This window comes from Eptatretus burgeri, chromosome 9, assembly GCF_056783735.1.
Source record: "Eptatretus burgeri isolate ZD-2024b chromosome 9, Ebu_testis_v1, whole genome shotgun sequence".
Lineage (NCBI taxonomy): Eukaryota > Metazoa > Chordata > Myxini > Myxiniformes > Myxinidae > Eptatretus > Eptatretus burgeri.
This window is the reverse complement of record NC_140969.1, coordinates 24,884,142-24,905,738: the sequence shown is the minus strand read 5'-3', so window position 1 is coordinate 24,905,738 and position 21,597 is coordinate 24,884,142. Positions and strand designations below refer to the sequence as shown.

The following is a 21,597-nucleotide window of genomic DNA, read 5'->3' as shown; positions in this document are numbered from 1 at the left end:
TGGTTTCAGAGACACAGAGGTCCAAAGTTTTTCCGTTTTTCCAATATAGCTGCCACACTATGTGATGTGACCTATGACGTCATAATTATCATTAAAACATTCTACATGAGTCGTCGCATCAATGATGAAAATGCATCTCAATCCAACAAGTGGTCGCGGAGAATAACAAGAAAGTTTTGTGCGGACAAACAGACAAACAAATGGCCCCAAATGCAATACCCTCTCCTCTGGCGAGGGTAACTAGAGAGTTCATAGAACACCTTACTCCACACAGTCTTGACAGGAAAAGAAAAAAACGATATGGGAAGAGTCTTTTAAACTCTTGATTTGCATTTCCGAGCACGACGTACGTTCGTTTTGTTCGTGAGCCTTGTATACCAGGTGTTATGGTACCCACACAATGTTATGAGCCGCCATATTTGTCACAATGCAGAATCTAACAAGTACAGTACTGATAAACGGAAGGGCTTTGAAAGTGCCAAAAAGGCGATTTGTGTTCTACAATATTAAAGCATATAATTCAATTCAACAAATAAAATAAATAATATTCCGGAAGTTTATCACTGCTGATACACTGTTAATAACACGTGACGTTAGTTCTTCGTGCCTGTCATATGTGTCCTTTATAACATCCTTAAAAAGAGTACGTTTCCTCTTTTGAATGATTTTAAATTCTGTTTGACTGTCAGACAGACAATTGCTTAACCTTGCTTTTCACTTCACATGCGCAGGGTAATCACAAAAAGGCTAATAAGCACAGTGTTGGCTGTGTACCATCTACATCCGAGTCCACATGATGTCAAGATTTTACTTGCGCATGATAACCACATTTGCATTTGAAATTTGTGCCAAGAGATCACAAATTGGATCAGGATGGGTACGCTCAACAACATTGCTTTGACTCAAGTTTCACCATGCTCGAATAACGCAATGTCAGCCCGGCATGCCTCCGATTGACAGATTTGTGGTGAAGCATTATCGCAAATACATCACAGTGTCGGCACATCAAGTTCATGACTGACCTGAAGTCCGAAAGGATGGTGCAGAGGGAATGCACTTATATTTGAGCAGACTAGTCTCTGTTTGATTCCTGATGCGACGATAAACTGTCGAATCAGTGCTTCATCGGAAGGGTGTTGTATCAATATGTATACTGCCCTTAGGATGGACGTTAAGCCGGGTGTCTCATCAGGCCAAATCCCAAATTACTGCCCAAAGTTCAAGGGCACTACATGAGTGGCAAGGTTGTGTATCAGCAATGATACAACGAGCTGAATGAATCCATAATTGAATGTCGGTCCAATATGCATGTACAAGCTAACAATGACCTCCAGTATATGGGAAGAAATGCTTGTTTCTCATCAACCTGGCATGGATTGGATTGTGGGATGAAATTATTTATTTATTTTTGAGGGGTGGGGGGAGGGGGGAACTTCATGTACCATACTCTTTACAGTGTTGGTGCTGCTGAAACACTTTCTTGGAAAGAGTGACAAGTGTTGGACCAGCTCCTAATTTTATATCAAGGTCTGTAGAGAGGGAAGAGGCTGCTGCCTTCCTGTCTACAGGGTGAGAGATGATATGGCAGAGGGTAGAATCATCAACAAAGAGATAAACAGGATTTTCCAGGATATCAGAAGGATCATTGAGGAAGATGAGGTAAAGGGTGGGGCCCGGAACACTGTTGTGTGGTGACCATAACACCCGACTCTCACAAGCACATGATCAGATTAACCTGTTGGAGAAGAAGAGAACCAGGAGACATTAAAAGGAAAATTTGTCATGACCAAGTCTAAAAAGAAGGACGTGCCACCAGAAGAAATCCAGGTCGGAAAGTTCACTGATTGGGTGAGGCACATGGAGTCACTGAAGTCCTTTGCTGTAATGCCATGGCTGGTTGAAGAGGTACCAACACCCAGCCAATTGGCATGGTGACAGTTGAAATCACCGCATATGAGGAAGAGAGGGAGAGAGAGAGAGAGAGAGAGAGAGAGAGAGAGAGAGAGAGAGAGAGAGAGAGAGAGAGAGAGAGAGAGAGAGAGAGGGAGAGAGAGAGAGAGACAGAGAGAGAGACAGAGAGAGAGAGACAGAGACAGAGACAGAGACAGAGACAGAGACAGAGACAGAGACAGAGACAGAGACAGAGACAGAGACAGAGACAGAGACAGAGACAGAGACAGAGACAGAGACAGAGACAGAGACAGAGACAGAGACAGAGACAGAGAGAGGATGAATGGTCCATGTTGGCAGAGATGGAGATGTAAATGGAGTCATCCACATAGCCAAAGGTACTCCTGTGGGTTGGGAGGGAGAAGGGTAGAACACGAACAGTGGGAAATGGAGTTCTTGACATAAACTGTAACTCTGCCTCTGGAACGGGGTTCAAGCTTGTCAAACTGGAGAAAACCATATCTAGGGAGAGACACAGAGGCATCGGGGATATCCTGAGGGAGGACGGATTGTGTTAGGCAGATAAGGTCAGCTTCACCAGTGGCAGCTGGGATTGAGAGATCTGTCAAATTGCAGTGAAGACCTCGGATGTTGGAGGTCCATAGAGTTCAGGATGAGGGAGGAGGTGCTGTTGGCAGTGAGAGGGAAAAGGGGTAGAAGGTGGAGGTGCTTTGATAAGGGGAGGCAGGATGATGTATAATGGGATGTAGGGTGAGCATGGAGGGGGAAGGAGAAAGGGTGGTGGGACACTATGGAAGCAGAGAGGGGGTGGGATTCTGTGGAAGCAGAGGGGGGAGGGGTAAGGGGTGGAGGGATCCAGAATTTGAGGACGGTGAGCAGGGGTGGGGATGGGAGAGCCTGGACCAGGTGTAAGGGAACCTGGGTGTGAAGATGACATGGGGAAGGGTATACTGATGTGAGGCTGTTTGTTACTGTCATCCCACACAGAGTACAAAAAAGTTTGGATTTAAGGGTTCCAAGGGCAGAGAGATGAAGACAGATATCAGTGTTGGGATGGTGATGATAATTAATTCACGAAAAAAAGTCAGTGTTGTATGAACACAATGGTGGACGAGGCACAGGATTGCCAATGATCAAGGAATGGAGATAAAAAGGAAGGGGATAAAGGAAAGCAGAATGGGAGAAAGGTATGTCAAAGTAAGTACAGTATGTACGTGGATTGAACATTTTTAAATTGCTGTTTAAAAAAGTTTAAATTGATGGAGTGAGAGGAAGGAGGAAGAACAGTGGAGATGAACGAAAGTTTGGGAATTAATGAATTAAGAAATGAGATGAGAATGAATGCTGATAAATGATATTATATTATTATTATCATTTGGGATCGTTTTGAGAAGGAAGAAATAAAAGGAAAGAAGGGATTTGGTTTTGAGACAATGAGTCATCAATTACATTTGAATGGTAAACGCAATGGTTTAGCGATGACAACACTTCATATAATCTGCTCATGTATCGTTTACTTTGGGTTGTGATCACAAATTTTTGAAAATTCTGATCAATGCGAATTAAAGATTGCTAAATGACAAGTTTGGATTCTTCTGACCGAACTAAGCTGTATTCATAATATCAAACCTGCGTACACATTGTGCAAGTATACGAACTGTGCTTCCCCGTTGTCTCAGGTCGCTCAACTGCATTTGGTTTTTCATTTATTTTTCATTTTCTTTTGATTTATTTTTATTTCGATTTATGGATGTTTTCCCAAGATTCTGTGATTTTTCCTGGTGTATCGGCTTCGATGTCCATCGGCACACAAAATTACCGTGCTTCCCTATTGTCTCAGATCGCTCACCTGCATTTTTTTCATTTTTTTAATTCATTATTATTTTCATTTATGGATGTTGTCTGACGATTCTGTGATTTTTGTCTGGTGAACCAGCTTTGTTGTGGATTGGCACACAAAATTTCAGCTTTCTATATCACCTGAAAGGTACCGATCTTTAATATTAGTCAGTAAGTCAGTCAGTGAATCAATCAGTCAGTGAATTAGAAAGAGCTTTGTGTCGTGCAGTATATATATATATATATATATATATATATATATATATATATATATATATATATATATATATATATATATATATATATATATATATACATACATATACTGTATGACTGGGCGTAGTGGCGTGCACCTGTAATTCGGCTACTCGGAGGCTTGGGTTGGAGGATCGCTTGATGACGGGTGCTCTGTGCTGGGCCGCGCTATGAGAGGGTGTAGGGCAGCCCGGAATCATGGCGAAACCCAATCCTTATCCCTGTGTCATAAGAGGCGACCAGGGTTGCGTCAGGAAGGGCATCCGGCGTAAAACCTATGCCAAATCAGTATGCGGATCATAACGGATGATCCGCTGTGGCGACCCCTAACGGGAGCAGCCGAAAGACGAACAACATATACATATACTATACATATATATACATACATACATATATAAATATATAAATATATAAACAGATGTTTGGTACTACAGAACTTTAATATGAAAACAAACAAACACAACATAATAGTGATCGAAGCTTTTCGTGCTGCACTCTTCAGGGTAAAAATCGCAGCAAGTGAAGGAGGAAGTGAAGGCGTGCTTTATACGCAGGTCTCAATAAGGTAGACACTGATTGGTTCAACCATAATGACATCACGGTTAATCCGAACGCCCATTGGTCGGCTCATCATCTTCACCTCGAGCTCCCATTGGCTGGAGCTGAGTTCGTCGATGATTGACGTTTGCAACCGCATCCTGGAGAGAGGGGGGATGGGTTTCCCCTAAGGTCCATTCACCATTTGTTACCGTACTTCCCTTGATCTTTCATGCTGAAAGAGACACAGAGATCGTACAAATTCCTTTTGACGACATAATATTGGATCGGTGGTGAGGATGAAGGTTGCTTCCAACATACGTAAATGAAACGAGCTCCGACCTCTCCTCAATATCCTGAACATATCTGCATTGTCCTGGTCTGCACAGATAGGGTTGGCAACGAGGTGCTGTGCAATGGCAGATGAAGCAGATACAGTGACCGGTGGTTGCTGGATATTTCTACATGCTCGCACTGGTTGTGTTCTAACCCTCACAATCTTTCTTCAAATCGCCAAGGGGACGTGTTGTTTGATCCGATCAGCCAATCTTAGTGTTGTGCAACCCACGAACCGAGCTTCACATCGGCACGTAAACTCATAAATTACATTTCTGGTTTGTGAGGTGGGTAGCACATCCTTGTTGACTGACGTCAGCAAACAGCGAGAGGTAAAGATTACTCGGGTTTGCACAGCCAGAAACGTGTTTGCCACCATATGTTTGACTTGTACTTCAAACCTTCATGATGATTGCCCTTTTCAGGGCATTCTGATATAGACTTGACATTTGTCCAGACCAATCTTCCGATCTTTTGTCGTGTTTAGAAACTTGCGTATGTATCTCTTAACTATATGCTCAGGATAACCATTCTCACCGAGCATATTCATGATTTTGTCAATTGTGCCGTGCCACAATTTTGTCAATTGTGCCCTACGGACCCGGGGGTGCCGTAGTTCGAGTTCAGCAGATGGGTATCCCTGTCAATGGAGCCACGCTGCCCAGCCACGAAATTGTGCAAGAGCACGAGAGAAAATTTGTGGACTGGGCCCAAATTAATAACGAACACCAACACAGGCGACGGGAATTATGGTTTCTAGAACCAATAGTTTAAAGAGACAGGCATGTTTAAGAGCCCCGGGAATAGATTAACATTTAATAAATGGTAGGATAGATAGAAAACGTGTACTCCTTCGCACCATCCATCCCTTCGTTGTTCGTAGGCCGCTGGACTCATCTTGGGATATTGCTGAAATCTGAGGGAGTTGTTCTGAGGCTGCATTGGGCCTCGAGACAGATTCACTTGTCTCTTCCTCAATGCCCTCAATAAAGGATCTTAGGGATTGGGGATAGACGGTCAGGACAGGTTAGCCGAACAAAGACGATAAGGGGGCTTGGGACAAACATAATTATAAAAATAAAAAAATAAAAAAGATAAAATAAAATAAATAAAAATAAAATAAAATGGTCTAAAATTCGTTGTTGTTTTGTTGTTGCAAACTAATGGGGGTGGGTATGAACAAGGACAGGCAAAGGCGATAGGTTGGGGGAAGACCGTAGGGTAGGTCCGAGCCCGTTTTCAGACCGGCCGGCGCCACCACACTCCCTCCACAACCTCACGAGACCAGACCGAGGCCGGCCAGCTTCGTGTGCCGACCTCCTCTTGTACTGCATCTTGCCTGGTCTGCGTTTGCCATGCCATGCTTTGCCTGCCTTTGCCTTGCCTCCACACCGCCCATGCCTTTGTTTGCTTACCCATGTCACAACCTTCACCACGTGCTCCAGGACCACCTCTGAAAGTGTTTTGCAAGGACTGCCCTGCAGGCAGCCGCATTCCCGGGGACTGCATTTGAGCAGCCCGGATATCTCCTTGTTGTTGCATGAAGGCCAGTTCAAATGGACCGGGGACTGCATTGAGCAGCCCGGAGATCTTGTTGCTTAAAGGCCAGTTAAAATGGCCTGTGAGACGGCGCATGGCCTGCGGTGTTAGGGTGAGTTGCCTCCAGCAGCCGAAAAAGAAAGAAAGAAAAAAAAGACGAATTCAACGACAATCAAGGGACCTTTGACGGCCCTAAAGACATCCGACCATCGATGCCTGCTGCACACTCACCCACCAATGTTAACTATGCTGTGTTTTCTCTCCTCAAGTGACAGGTCCTGAGTCATGGGTAGTGTAAATATTAGAAATGTACATAATTTTAGCCCACCTGTTGTTTGTTTAGCGCCGGCAATGTAGTTAAGTTGTCCGAGTGAGTCAGTTAGTTTAGTTACGCAACGCACTAGGTTATTTATTTTTGGGACATGTATTCAAATATCGCACTCAGCGATCCGTAGGTAAAACATACTCGGGAAAAACCTACACCTACATGCCACACGAAATTGAGGACTCGGGTCAAGTCTATAAAAAAAAGGGGGGTAGTGTTATGAATCTAGAAACCATGCGCACTCAACATTCAGGTCCCAAAGTTAGTTATGCCGGTAAGTACGTGTGTAGTTAGGACCCCGTCCTTTTGTTTAGTAGGAGGATTAAATGTGTGCATTGCGACGGCTGGTTAGGTTATTACATCTCATCTTACATCTATCAACCAGCCCATCATGCTGCATCACCGCCCGTTGGCCGCTCGTACCTTGATTTGCCGAGAGGGAGCCACGTGGTTTCGGTCCTCGGGCCCCACAAACGATAGTTTTTGTATGGTGGGCCTTTCAGGGCAGACCCTCTTGCTCTGCGTGAGCGAGGCCAGGTGGCCATATATATATAATATACTTGTATTATATATATATATATATATATATATATATATATATATATATATATATATATATATATATATTACAAGTAATTATTAGTCAGGTGATGTGTTGTTTTCATCAAAGAATAAAAAGGTTACTGGTAAGTTTAAAGATGAATTGGGTGGGAAGGTCATGAGTGAATTTATAGGATTGAGATCAAAGTCTTATGCTTTTATGTATATTGATAATAATAACATTGAAAGGTGTGAAAAGAAGCTAAAGGGAATAAAGAAAAATATAATCAAGGAAACAATAAACTTTAAACATTATTACAACTGTTTAACCTTCAAGAAGGAAGAGTCCAGAAAAATGAATACAATACGAAGTTATAAACATCAATTATATTCAGAAGAGATAAATAAGAAAGCATTAGGAGCTTTTGATGATAAAATATATATTTTCGAGAATGGAATCAATGGTCTCTCTTATGGTTATAAGTACAAGTGTTAAGATATTGGGTTGGAAATTTTAACAGGCTACCACCATCTTTTTACTGATTTATAAATGATACAACCAAGCAATAACCAAACCAAAGAGTGGAGATGTAATCAGCCTTGGTGTTTAAATGGGAAACATAAAGAATGTGAGAAATATCAAATAAGTATTATTGAAGAAATAATCGGGGTAAAAGTAGAAAAAACAAATAAGCGGATAAATTTAATTACAAATAAGTTGGAGGATGTAAAGAAAAAAAATATCCTTGAATGGACTGAAAACTTTGATGGTTATCAAGTGAACAATGGAAAAACAATTTACTACAATCTCAAAATGATATGTGGCTCAGGAGTTGGCTAAACAAGAGCATTGAGAGAAGTTTATCATTTCATTTCTGCTCAACAAAGACACTTAAACCAAGAACCAAGTTCCAAAGTAATCTTTGTGAATATACTCGATGGTGATGAATGTAATAGGAAAATTAAGTTATTCCCTAAAGTAGAACATGGACAAATATTCATTGGTTCGCTCTTTGAGTGGAATGAAAATATGAAAGGAAATAAGTGCTTTAATCAGTAAGTCATTTTTACATTTGCTTGTATGGGAAGGGGAGGAAATGAGTCTCCTATTTTGGGCTTTTGGGGCTTGAGTCAGTCTCAATTTTATATTTGCTTGTATGGGAGGGGGAGGAAATGAGTCTCCTATTTTGGGCTTTTGGGGCTTGTCAGAGAGTTTTTCCCTTTTTCCCCATTCATTTGAATGGCTGCCTCAGAAGCCCCATTTATCCTCGACTTACATCTGATTAGTATGAACATTTTTGATGGTCATCTGGGGATAAAATGGTCCATGGGAAAAAATTAATAACATCATCAGTCATGTGATTTGGCAGCCATATTGTTAAAAAAAACTTCAAAAATCTTCTTCTCTGAAGTGGCTGAACAGATTCAGGTGAAACTTTACAAGCATGACGGCCTATCCATGAGGAACAAAAGGTTCACACATATGATGTCATAGGTCACATGGTTTGGTTGCCATATTGTATTTACCCTTAAACCTATAAAAAATCTTCTCCAGAACGGCTGGATAGATCAAGGGGAAACTTCACACAAATGTTCCGCAAGCCTTGTGGATACCAGGGTATTCATGAATAATTAAATTGATGTCACATGATCTGGCAGCCATATTGCATCGAGAAAAAGTCTTTAAAAAAAAAACTTAGTTCTCTTGAATTGTTTAATCAATCGACATAAAACTTCGAAATTATGATCTCGTCATGATGTGGAATAAATGTTTTAAATTTCAACCGAATTGGCCACATGGTCTCGCAGCCAGAATTTTTAGATCCTCGTGGAGGATCTCTAAGTCTTACTCACGTTGTTGTTCTTCATCTTCTTCTTGTGGACTTTTTTGTTTCACAGCCTACAGTTTTCATCGAAACTTCCTGAAACTTGGCATATATATATATATATATATATATATATATATATATATATATATATATATATATATATATATATATATATATATATATATATATATATATATATGTAAAAATACCCTGCGCAGACAGTAACCATCTCCGATTTTGAAAATTCCTCCTATAAAAAAAGTTATGACGTCAAAATATCTCCGCTAATGGAAATCGCCTAAAAAATTATCTCCGAAACTAGGCAAGCTTTTTGAATTCTGTTTGGGGGAATCGAACAGGGCATTAGCAGAGATTAATTACTGCACATGTGATACATCACTATGACGTCATATCAATTTTTATGATGTCATTCCTATTTTTTGTTTCACAACCCAGAGTTTTCATCGGATCTTCGTGAAACTTGCCATGTATATGCAGAAAGCCCACGCGCAGGCAGTAACCATCTCCGATTTTGGAAATTCTTCCTAGAAAAAAAGTTGACCTCATTATATCGTTGCTAATGAAAATCGCCGATACCATTATCTCCGAAACTTGGCAAGCTGTTTGAATTTTGTTTGCGGGAATCAAGCCGGGCATTAGCACAGATAATTTATCGCAAACCTGATACATCACAATGACGTCATATTCGTTTTTATGACGTCATCATTAACAGGACGAGGATCTTAGCCCATTTAAGCTTGTTTTTTGATGTGGGTTCTTTTTGATTTTTAAATTTTTTGAATAAGGCTCACTTGGCTGTGTTTGGATGGGTTTGAGGGTAGAGTTGGAGCAGCTGAAATGCGAACCCTATCCAGGTTCCTCCTGATGACTTCATCTTTGTTTCTTGCTTGTCCAGGTTCCTACTGATTAATCCAATGCAGGCCTGCACCTATTTAGTCTTCCATTTGATTTGAATTGAATTTATTTTAATCCCATTCAAAATTCATTTGAATAATAATAATAAACATCATGGGTCAGGGTAGCCTGGTGTTGGCTTAGTGGTTTGGGTGGCTGGCTTGGGATCCAAAAGTCCTGAGTTTGAGCCCCATTGGCTGCTGAATTAGCACCAGGGGTTGACTCAGCCTGTCATCCTTCTGAGGTTGGCGAAATGAGTACCAGTGTACTGGTCCCGGTGTATGCCCCGGTTAGAATAGGTGTACCATATCCCTGTGTGTCGTAAGAGGCGACCAGGGTGGGTATCAGGAAGGGCATCCGGCCATAAAAAAACATTGCCTCAAGACAAGAGATATTGTCTTAGTACCTGGTCATTACTGCCAGCAGTTATAAAGTGGCAGTTCTAGTTGTGTAATTACGTAACACCAGTACACAAACACCACTGAAAATACAGCACACAAAACAAGTCCGGGTGAGGGTCTGCAATTTCTGATTACTCTTTTTCTCGTTATTATTGCAAATGAAACTACTATTATGATTGTAATTAATATTATTAATATTAATTATTGATATATGCTTTGTTACAATGTTATCATTCTTTTTGTTATTTATTTTGTAATTAGAACGCCATGCCACGGAAGGACCTGTTGAGCTGCTCTATACACCTTAACGTGGCGTGTGTTTTAAACCATGGGAATTCTTCTGAGTTATTTGTTGTTAATTAGCCGAATCAACTCGGAAGATCATGATGATCATTTGGGTGCATCACATTCCACATCAGAAAGCTCCAGTAGAACTCCACAAAAAACATGACACACACACAGACACACACACACACACACACACACACACACACACACACACACACACACACACACACACACACACACACACACACACACACACACACACACACACACACACACACACACACATCCATTTATAGGATATTTTGATGCCAACAATATCTGTCGATGGGTAATATCTCTAACATATGGCCAATTCAGATGGGTAAAAGAGAAGAACTATGAAACAATCTTGAGAGAAGTTTTAATCTCTACCAAAAAATAATTAGATGATATAAAAGTTGGGCATTACTTTGAAGTAGATATAAAATATCCAGAAGAACCTCAGAACAAACACAAATACTTACAATTTGCTTCTCATGAAGAGAAAAACCAAGGAAAGAATGTGTTAGTGATGATCAACAATCATTTCTTATGACAAAACACAGACAAACAGCAAAACAACTTACAACACGAAATGACAAAGACAATTATGTTTTACATCAAATGAACCTGAGACTATATATATATATATATATATATATATATATATACATATATATATATATATATATGTATATATATATATATATATATATACATATATATATATATATATACTGTATATATATATATATATATATATATACTGTATATATATATATATATATATACTGTATATATATATATATATATATATATATATATATATATATATATATATATATATATATATATATATATATATATATATGTGTATATATCTTCTTCTTCTTCTTTCGGCTGCTCCCGTTCGGGGTCGCCACAGCGGATCATCCGTATGATCCGCATCGTGATTTGGCACATGTTTTACGCCGGATGCCCTTCCTGACGCAACCCTGGTCGCCTCTTACGACACAGGGATATGGTACACCTATTTTAACTGGGGCATACACCGGCCCAGTATACTGGTACTCATTTCACCGACCTCGGAAGGATGACAGGCTGAGTCAACCCCCTGGTGTATTAATTCAGTGGCCCAACGGGGCTTGAACTCAGGACCTTTTGGATCCCAAGCCGCTGCCCTAACCACTGCGCCAACACCAAGCTATATGTATATATATATATATATATATATATATATATATATATATATATATATATATATATATATATATATATATATATATATATATATATATATATATATATCAGCTGGAATGAGAGTAAGGGGAATTTATAGGATTTTAAAGTTTAACCAAAGCCATCGGTCACATAGTGTCCTTTGTGAAGAGTAGATGAGCTATCACCGCAGCCTGGCCAAATTCCAAATCCCTGCATTAGCCTCCAGAGGGCACTGCAACACTCTCAGACATGCTCCGGCAATGATGCAAACCCACAGCCATTGACTGCGTATGAAAAAGAACAATGACTTCAAAGAATATGGCCTTGTGGAGAATGTCCAATATTTTCTTAAAACAATACTTGGACATTTTCCATAAGTGGTGACAACCTCATCACATATTCATGACAAGATTTTCTGTTTGAAAGGAGTTAGTACACATGGAATAGTTTGCCTTTCCAATGCATCACATGTTTTGATGTGCATATTATGGTTTTTCCATCTTACCTTTATTGTGGTTGATGTGATCAATGTGATGAAAGCCAGTCGTCCCAAACCACCAGCCACAACCCAACTTCCTGGAATGTGGAGTTTGTGTCACAGGGCCTGGTGCTGGCATGTGACCGGAGATTGCAGAATGAGACATCCACGATTTCTCGACCCCACCAGGCAAAGCTGCCGAGAACTCTGCTTTACCCGATGGCAATACAGTATCCTTGGTTGACGGGCAAGAGAGATCATAGCTGTCCAAGAGCTCTTCCGAGGAGGATGAAGAGTCAAGGAAGAGTTCCATATCTAACTCTGCCTCACGTTCTGCACGTAATAGACTGTAACATGGAGATGTGATGCCAGCATGGGTTTCCAGAGAGCCAGAGGCATCTTTGTCACCCTGCAAGTACAGATAAACTATCTTCACAATTCAGCAATCACTGTACCATGCAATGTGCTAAAACCAGAAAACTTGTACACAGGAATAAGCCCATTATAGCGACGTTATATTATTGTCTTGGTTGTCTTACATTCACCTGGCAACACCTGGGCAATGTTTTGACCAACAGTTTTTGTTATCACAAGTTACAGATACAGTGACCCCTGGAGATTAGAGCAGGAATGCGGACCTCAAGTTTAATGCCGACTGTTGTCAGCTTGTGTCCTTTTATAATCTGCACTGGAGATGGCTTGAGGAGACATTGTGGAAGGATTCTTGTGCCAATTTCATCGATTACAAATTAACATTCTTGTGGAGGCTTCATTTACGCCTCACACCCTCTGCCAAATTCTTCCCAGTCTCATTGCTGGGAGCGTGACTGCGTCGTCGATGCAGTGCCCACTGTCGGTTAGAGCAGGAATTTGAAATTTGTTTTAGGGTGCCGCTGATAACTCACCTACTCTTCACAAAGGACCACTGTGGGATATTTGACATCCACCATCAAATACAAGTAGGAAGGACATTGGGTCTTCCGGGTTAACATCTTTCCGAGGTACGGCACACACACACGCATTGATGCCTCGCCCTGCATGTGAAACACCAGGGTGACAGTTTATGGTGGTGCTGGAATTCAAAACCAGGTTAGACAGTGCAAAGGATTTCTCCAACTGTTCATCCCACATTTATGACTGTTCTACATCGTTGTTGGTCATTGTCACAAGACTCATGGAACTCATCACTATCAATTCGACTGCACATACCCTCTTTTTGCTGATTGTAAACTTCAGTTTTTCAAATGGTGTTTTCATTTTGCAACTTTATCTTCCTTTGAACATTTATTTTCTTGCACTCAAGAACATTTATTTTCTTCTTATTCAACCACTCCAGTGTGGCTTTAGCATTGTGCTTCAGATCATTGTTCTGCTGAAATGTGAATCTCCGACCAAGTTTCAGATTCGTGGCTGACACATATTTTCATCAAGGATTCTCCAGTACTTTGAACCATCCATTGTCCCTTCTATCCTGACAAGCTTGCCAGTCCCTGCTGATGAAAAGCAGCCCCATGACATGACGCTACCACCACCATGCTTGATGGTAGGGATGGTGTTGACAGGATGATGTACAGTTTTAGGCTTACACCAGATGTAACGCTTTGAATTTAAACTAAAAAGGTCAATGTTTGTCTCGTCTGATCACAAAACTTCTTCTCCAAATGCCAGCAGTAGCATTAAGATGCTTTTTCACAAACTCCATATGGGCTTTTAGATGCGTCTTTTCAACAATAGCTTCTTTCTTGCCACCTACCCATGGAGGCCAGCTTTGTGAAGAGAACAAGATATTCTTGATTGATGAACACTGACCTCATCTCAGGCATAGAGCATTGCAGATCTTTCAAAGTCATTGTTGGATTTACAGTAACATCCCGAACCAGTTTCCTGCTTGCTCGGCTGCTGAGTTTGGATGGACGACCTGATCCGGGTAGAGTCTGGGTGATATGATACGACTTCCACTTCTTTATGATGGATTTCACTGTATTCAAAGCGATGAGTGACTTTGAAATAATCTTACAACCCTCTCCTGAACGGTGCTTCTCCACCACGTCTGACTTCTTTGGAAAGCTCCTTGGTCTTCATGTTTGCCTCGTTGGTTGACCAATTCGGTTGCACCTTAAAACTCCTTAGATAAGTGGGGGAGCTTAATTTTTAAGTTAAACCATTGACTGCATGCAGGTGAACCCTATTACACTTATTTTGTAAATTTTCAAACAAATATTTTGCTCCTGAAGTGATTTCGTGTAAATTAGGCAAAGGGGTTGAATACTTATGCAACTAAGAATCATCTGATTTTCTCTGTTAATCAAATATATTCACATTTTATCTGCATTTTTTAGCTCTATTACCTTGGAGTAGTTTGTGAAAAGTCAAAATATTATGTTTGATTTGAAAGTATCATTAAACTAGAAGGGCACTCGTAAGAGTGCATACCTCCGCCACGCAATGACTGCTCCACGAGAACATATCGGACACAATACATTATGGAAATATCATGTTATATATCAATTTTGGCCCTATCTCTCAATGGTGAAGAATCACTTAAAATATTCTAGTAGTCGGATCCAGATCCGGATCTTCACCAAAATCTAATCAGTTCATCCTTGTCACATGCCCAACCGGTCCACAAAATTTCATCCGGATCGGTCCACAACTTATTGAGATATCCTGCAAACAGACAGACAGACAGACAGACAGAGAGGAGGTGAAAACATAATATCCTTTACCTTCAGTGGCAGAGGTAATGAGGCACAAGCTAAAGTGGCATCAATATGTGAAAATTTTGGAGGGGGTGAACACTTTTGCAGGCCTCTATAATGTGCAACTCACATATGTTCGTCTCAAGCAAGTTTTTTTTACTTCTATACAAAGTCGATGCTCATGGAATTGCTAGAACATAGAATGGATCAGGACATAACAGAACAAAAGGAACAGTAGAAAGCGCGGCGGTAAACACACCAAGCAGCAAGTTGTGGGGAAGAATAAGGGCTAAGGGGGGACACATGAGGTGAACAATATGGATGCAGAAGCAAACTTTTAGGAAGGAAAAGCTAGAAACTTGGAAAGAGGTTGTCTTGGGGGGGGGGGGGGAGAGAGAGGTAGCAGTTAATTAATGGAGGTAAAAAAGATCATGGTTTTGGATGGAGGATGATCTGAGAGGGTGGCGAACAGCTGTCTTGAAGACCTGGAGGAAAGAATGAGATTGAAGAGAACGTGGAAATTAGTTCCACAGGTGAGAAAGAATATAAACGAATGAGTGGAGGTGAGCAGTGACTCTGGATTTTGTGAATTTAACAACAAGAGGGTTAATGGCAGACCAAGTACACCCTGCAGAAACCTGGGAGGGACAGAGCCAAGAGAGAGCAGAGGGCACAAGACCAGAAGGGAGGCAGTAGAAAGAGAGACCACCAACCTGTCCGAAATGTGAAAGTGATCGGCCCATCGACCCAGCTTCATCGTGGGAAATTCCAGTAATCTTGAGGGTCTGGCTTTCCACAGCATCAAGAAGAGCAAGGTGTGATGCAGGGGCTTCAGCCCAAAAGGGAGAACGGTACTCCTACAAGCTGCAAATTAAGGCCTTGTAGATTGTTAAAAGTTCAGGCGTGCCAAGGAAGGACTTTGCATGATGGAGGATACCCAGTCGGTGACGGGATTTGGAAGCCAACTTCGAAGGGTGGTTTGTTGTGAATGATGGAGTGTGAGATTTGTCAAGATTGAAAGATATTGTGAAGCATGGAAGGTATTCAACTCTTCCTGACAAAGCAGGCATTCCAAGTGTTTGACCAGCTCCTGATTCTATCAAAGTCTGCAGAGAGGGAAGAGGCTGCTTCCTGCCTGTCTGAAGGATGAGAGATTATACAGCAGAGGGTGGAATCATCATTATAAGTAGTTTCACAAGGACAAATGTTCCTGAACGAATGTGGATACAGTGATCACTCACAGTGGGGTATAAATGCAACGATGAAAAGAAGCATTCCACCACAAAAAGTGATGATCTGTGGAATAAAGACATAAGTGCAGCTTAAACATTGGTTTAAAAAAACACAAAAAAACATTTATGTCTTATATTTTCGCTTTATAATATAAGTTGAAAGTGATGAGGAATTTTAAGTGCTTCTGAATCCAACCTGATGACACCATGGCAGAAGATCACCAAACTCCTTTCTGTCGTGGCAGACAGCACCCAACATATGCATTGCACGCAAACTTTCTTTAACAGGTATAGAGCTGTCTTTACCTTCCTGATCACTGGCTCCTGTGGAAAGGGTTAGGAAACATGTAAGAAAATGTTTATTTGTGTTTGTTTGAGGAAACCAGCTCTCCAAACTCTCTGCCTATGGCATGCTAATGCGGTTTGCACTCAGGGCAACTCAAATCACTCACAGAGACTAAGTGACTTCATGTGAGTATTTATTACAAAAGGGAAGGGAAACAAGGAACATGAAAGCAGTTATTCCACAGTATTACTTACAACCCAAAATACGAGTGGGAGACCCTTAGTTATCTATCCTAATTGAGCCCCAACTTGGGGCCACCAAGCATACCACAGGAGAAGGACAAGGGAGAAAAGATGTGAAAATGGAATGCTCTTTGCAACCCAGACACGGGGCACGTGACCAATGTGTGGCTGAACAAGCGGGAATCAGGCAGCACCTCCGTATCAGCAGGTCGGAGTACCAGCTTTCTGACTCTATCTGGTTGACAACTGGAACAGTCCAATCAAGAGCGTGAATGAGCGGTCCAGGAGCGAGGAATCGCGATCGTCAAGCTTGCTGCTCCACTGGGCATGTGTGAATCTTCGGGCTCTGGAACGTGCCTGCGACTCCCTGGACTCTTATCCTGCTGTCACAACTGATGATTCACCAATAAGCGATAAAACCGGTCCAGCAGCTGAGGATGTGTGTAACATTGGAATTCTCATATGTGTACTATTTGTGAATGTCTTTACAGCTATGGAAGAACTCTGTGAAGGGTTTGAAACAGTAAAGGGCTTACCTTGCGTAGCCTTTCATGGTTGCCTTATGCAGCTTTCTTAAGCTCGAAGAGCATGGGAGGAGTCGATTTATTGATATAATCCGAGACAGCTGGGATTAGTTAATTAGGTGAGAGCTAATTGGTTATTCCCTCCATTCACAGGTGAGAGATGTGAGTGAGTTTTTGTTTTCATTTAGATGATGAAAATTATATATATATATATATATATATATATATATATATATATATATATATATATATATATATATCTACACACACATCATACATACATACAAATATATATATATATATATATATATATATATATATATATATATATATATATATGTATATATATATATATATATATATATATTGTTGCGGCCACACCAGCTTGTCACTCAGGGGGATTAATCCCAGGTTGTCCTCGGTTGAGCCAGACCTGGGGCCACCGCTCACAATTAACGTTGTGGTACGGTGGGTTGTTTTATAAGCACGAACGCCACCCAGTTAACCACGAGTTCCAGTGTCCACCGTCTAATTATGCCGTTTAACTAGAGGTCAAATGGTTACCTGAGCGGGTAGCACGCCCTCGGCAAAGCACCAATGTTATCTGATTAGATTTTAATTTGGGCGGCCGAGCGTTTTAACCGCTGGTGCGTGCCGACTATTTTTGGTCAAATCTGTGGTAATTACCTCCCAGTCTATCTCAGTTCGGACAATGCTCGACCAACGGAAGGAAAGGACAAACACGGACAGGTTGGAAATCGACAAATGATTTATAAATAATCAAATAAATAAATAAAAAGAACTTTTTATTTTCTGAGGTAAATAAACAATAAATTTCAAAGCAAAAATCAATCAAAATACTAGGAAAGAGACAAAGAGCAGATGCTTATGGGAGGGGGGGAGGGGTGGGGTTGACTTACTTACAGCTAAACACAGACATGGGTACCCAACAGATCATTCAGGGAGGGGGGGGGGAAAGAATCGTCTCGCTCACCAGAAAGTAGTCGTCCGTGAAGTGAAAACGTCCTGAAATATGTGCGTGCGTGTCACGTCCGTCACCAGCACCCAGCCTTGCCGTGCACCCTCTCGCGAACAGCCTTGAACGCCAGTCGACGTCTGGAGGGCACCGAGATTGTCTGTCGCGCGTTTAGACCCTGGTGTTGTTGGGGACCGACCCGTGCCTCACTTTTTGGCGGTGCTGCTCACACCCACACGTGCACCACACGCTCGCTTCCTTCTCCTCTTTTGCGTGCTTACACCCACTTCTTGCTCACTTCTCAAGCTTACGTCTCGTTCTCTTCTCCCTCCCTGGCTTTCTTTCGCCCCACTTTCTTTCACCCCGCTTTCTTTCGCCTCCGCTTTCCTCTCGCTTTCCTCTCTCTTCAGAACGGACCTCCATTCGTTTTATATCTCCGAGCTGTCTCCACGGGTGCAGTCCGCCCCAAGCTCACCCCGCCCCACTTGCGCACGGTTACCATGACGACCTGTGCGCTCTCAAAAAGGCGGGTGTCGGAGCTCGTGAAAGAAATGTTGCTGAGGAAAAATGAGGGCGGGCTTCAAAGCTCGTGAAAGAAATGTGTGTAAACGTGTCTGTCGTAAAGAAAAAAAGCTTTCCATAAGAGAAGGGATCTATCCTTTACCATTTTCAATGCATCACATTTAAGAACCCATTAGACATGGGGATGGGGCTAATCTGAACATGCATTTAAGGAAATAACTGTATGAGGACCTGGATGCATTCATCAGACCGGATTCTGAAATCCATCACAATATGTTTATCATCATATAAATGAAAACAAAAACCCACTATAAGCCAGACCCTCGAGATTACTGGAATTTCCCATGATGAAGCTGAGTCGATGGACAGATCACTCTCACATTTCAGACAGATATGTATGTATATATATATATATATATATATATATATATATATATATATATATATATATATATATATATGCATATATATATACACACATATATATACATATATATACATATATATACACACACACACACACACAATCTCAGTGTACAAACATAAGGAACACCAGCTCTTTCCATGAAATAGACTTATCAGGTGAATCTAGGTGAAAGCTATGATCCCTTATTGATTGCTCTTGTTAAATCCACTTCAATCAGTGTCGATGAAGGGGAGGAGACGGGTTAAAAAAGGATTTTTAAGCATCGAGACGATTGAGACATGGATTGTGTAATGTGTGCCATTCAGAGGATGAATGGGAAATACAAAATGTTTAAGTGCCTTTGAACGGCATATGGTAGTAGGTGGCAGGCGCACTGGTTTGAGTGTGTCAAGAACTGCAACGCTGCTGGGTTTTTCATGCTCAACAGTTCCCGTGTGTATCAAGAATGGTCCACCACCCAAAGGACATCCAGCTGGTAGGCCAGTGGTCGAAAACGTATCATTAATGAAAGAGGTCAAAAGAGGCCGACATGAATTGTGCAGAGCAACAGATGGGCTACAGTTAGTCAACCAACAGTCCAGTACAACATTGGTGCAGAAAGACCCATAAAGGAATGCACAACTCATCATACCTTGACACAAACAGGGTATGGTAGCCAACGCCCGTGCAGAGTTCTGCTTCTTTCAGCAAAAAAACAAGAACCTGTGGTTGCAGTCGGATAAGGAATTAAAACACTAGACACTGGAGGATTGGAAAAACATTGCCTGATCTGATGAATCCCGATTCCTGTTGTTTCACGCTGATGGGAGGACTAGGGTGTGGAGAAAACCACATGAGTACATGCATCCATCATGCCGTATGTCAACATTGCAGGCTTGTGCTCGTGGTGTGATTGTGCGGGGTGTGTTTTCATAGCACACATTGTGCCCCTTCTTTAAAGTGGAGCAACGTTTGAATGCCACAGGATATCTGAATATCATTGACAATTAGGTGCATCCCTTCATGGCAGCAGTGTATCCATCTACAAACGGATTTCTACAGCAGGATAATGCCCATTGCCGCAAGGCTAGGATTGTCCAGGAATGGTTCCATGAACATGATAGTGAATTCAGCTTACTGCAGTGGCTTGCCCAGTCACCAGATTTCAATCCAATTGAGCATCTGTGTGATGAGATGGAATGAGCTATTTGGAGTAGAGATCCACTACCAGCCAACTTGACAACTGTGGGAAGCATTGAAGTCAACATGGGCCAACATCCCTGTGGAACGCTTTTGAAACCTTGTACAGTCCATGCCCCGACGAATAGAGGCTATTCTGAAAGCACAAGGGGGTGCAACTCAATATTTGGAAGGTGTTGGAAATGTTTTGTACACTGAGTGCATATGTACAGGCAAATACCACCCGTCGCTTTGCTGATGGGAATACTAAAGGGCGGGGGGGGGAGAATAAGATGGGGGAACAGAGAGAGGGGAGAGAGTGGGAGAGAGAGAGAGAGAGAGAGAGAGAGAGAGAGAGAGAGAGAGAGAGAGAGAGAGAGAGAGAGAGAGAGAGTGAAGAGATGGAGGGGGAAAGAGAGTGGAGGGAGGAGGGGTGTGGGAAAGGAAGACAGTGTGAGGTGAGAGGAAGGGAAGGCAGACATGTGGCACAGCCTTAATTACGATTCATAGTGTCTCATCAAAATGATTCTGTATCGAATAACAGTGAAGATGGAAACAAAATAATGTCTGAAATCCATTTTCTACCGGCCATACTATGAGTACAGCCTGGAAACAAACACCTGCCGGACACGGCTGGGGACCAAACCAGCTGCACACATCCGGAGACAAGCCATCCAGATACAAACACTGCTTGGACACATCTGGAAACAAACTCCCATCTGCACAAGTCCAGAGGCAAACTCCAGTCTCGACACTTCTCAGACAAACTCCCATCTGGACATAAATACCGCCTGGACACATTCGAAGCCAAGCTGCCCAGAGATAAACACCGCCCGGATATGTCAGGAGACAAACACCACCAGAAAACATCCAGAGACAAACACTGCCCAGACACATCCAGGGACAAACACCACCCGGACACGTCCAGAGACAAACACCATCTGGACATGTCCAGAGACAAACTTCCGTCCGAACATAAATACCGCCCAGGCATGTTCGGAAACGAACACCGCCCGGGGGCATCCGGCGCCAAGCTGTCCAGAGACGAGCACTGCTCAGGCACTTCCAGAGACAAACTCCTGTCCAGACACACCCAGAG

At 41.9% G+C, this 21,597-nt stretch overlaps 1 protein-coding gene across 5 annotated transcripts in view; it reads right to left on the bottom strand.

Moving 5' to 3' along the window:
- LOC147019736 (reticulon-1-like) overlaps nt 1-21,597 on the bottom strand; it is a 127,427-nt gene that overhangs the window by 74,815 nt on the left and 31,015 nt on the right. For all 5 annotated transcript variants that reach the window (XM_085894397.1, XM_085894398.1, XM_085894395.1 and 2 more), the window contains 2 exons: nt 16,560-16,687; nt 12,460-12,841 (listed from right to left, as the gene is read on the bottom strand). In XM_085894397.1, coding sequence (XP_085750523.1) covers nt 12,460-12,841; nt 16,560-16,687 — 510 coding nt within the window. The remainder of the gene's footprint in view (nt 1-12,459; nt 12,842-16,559; nt 16,688-21,597) is intronic.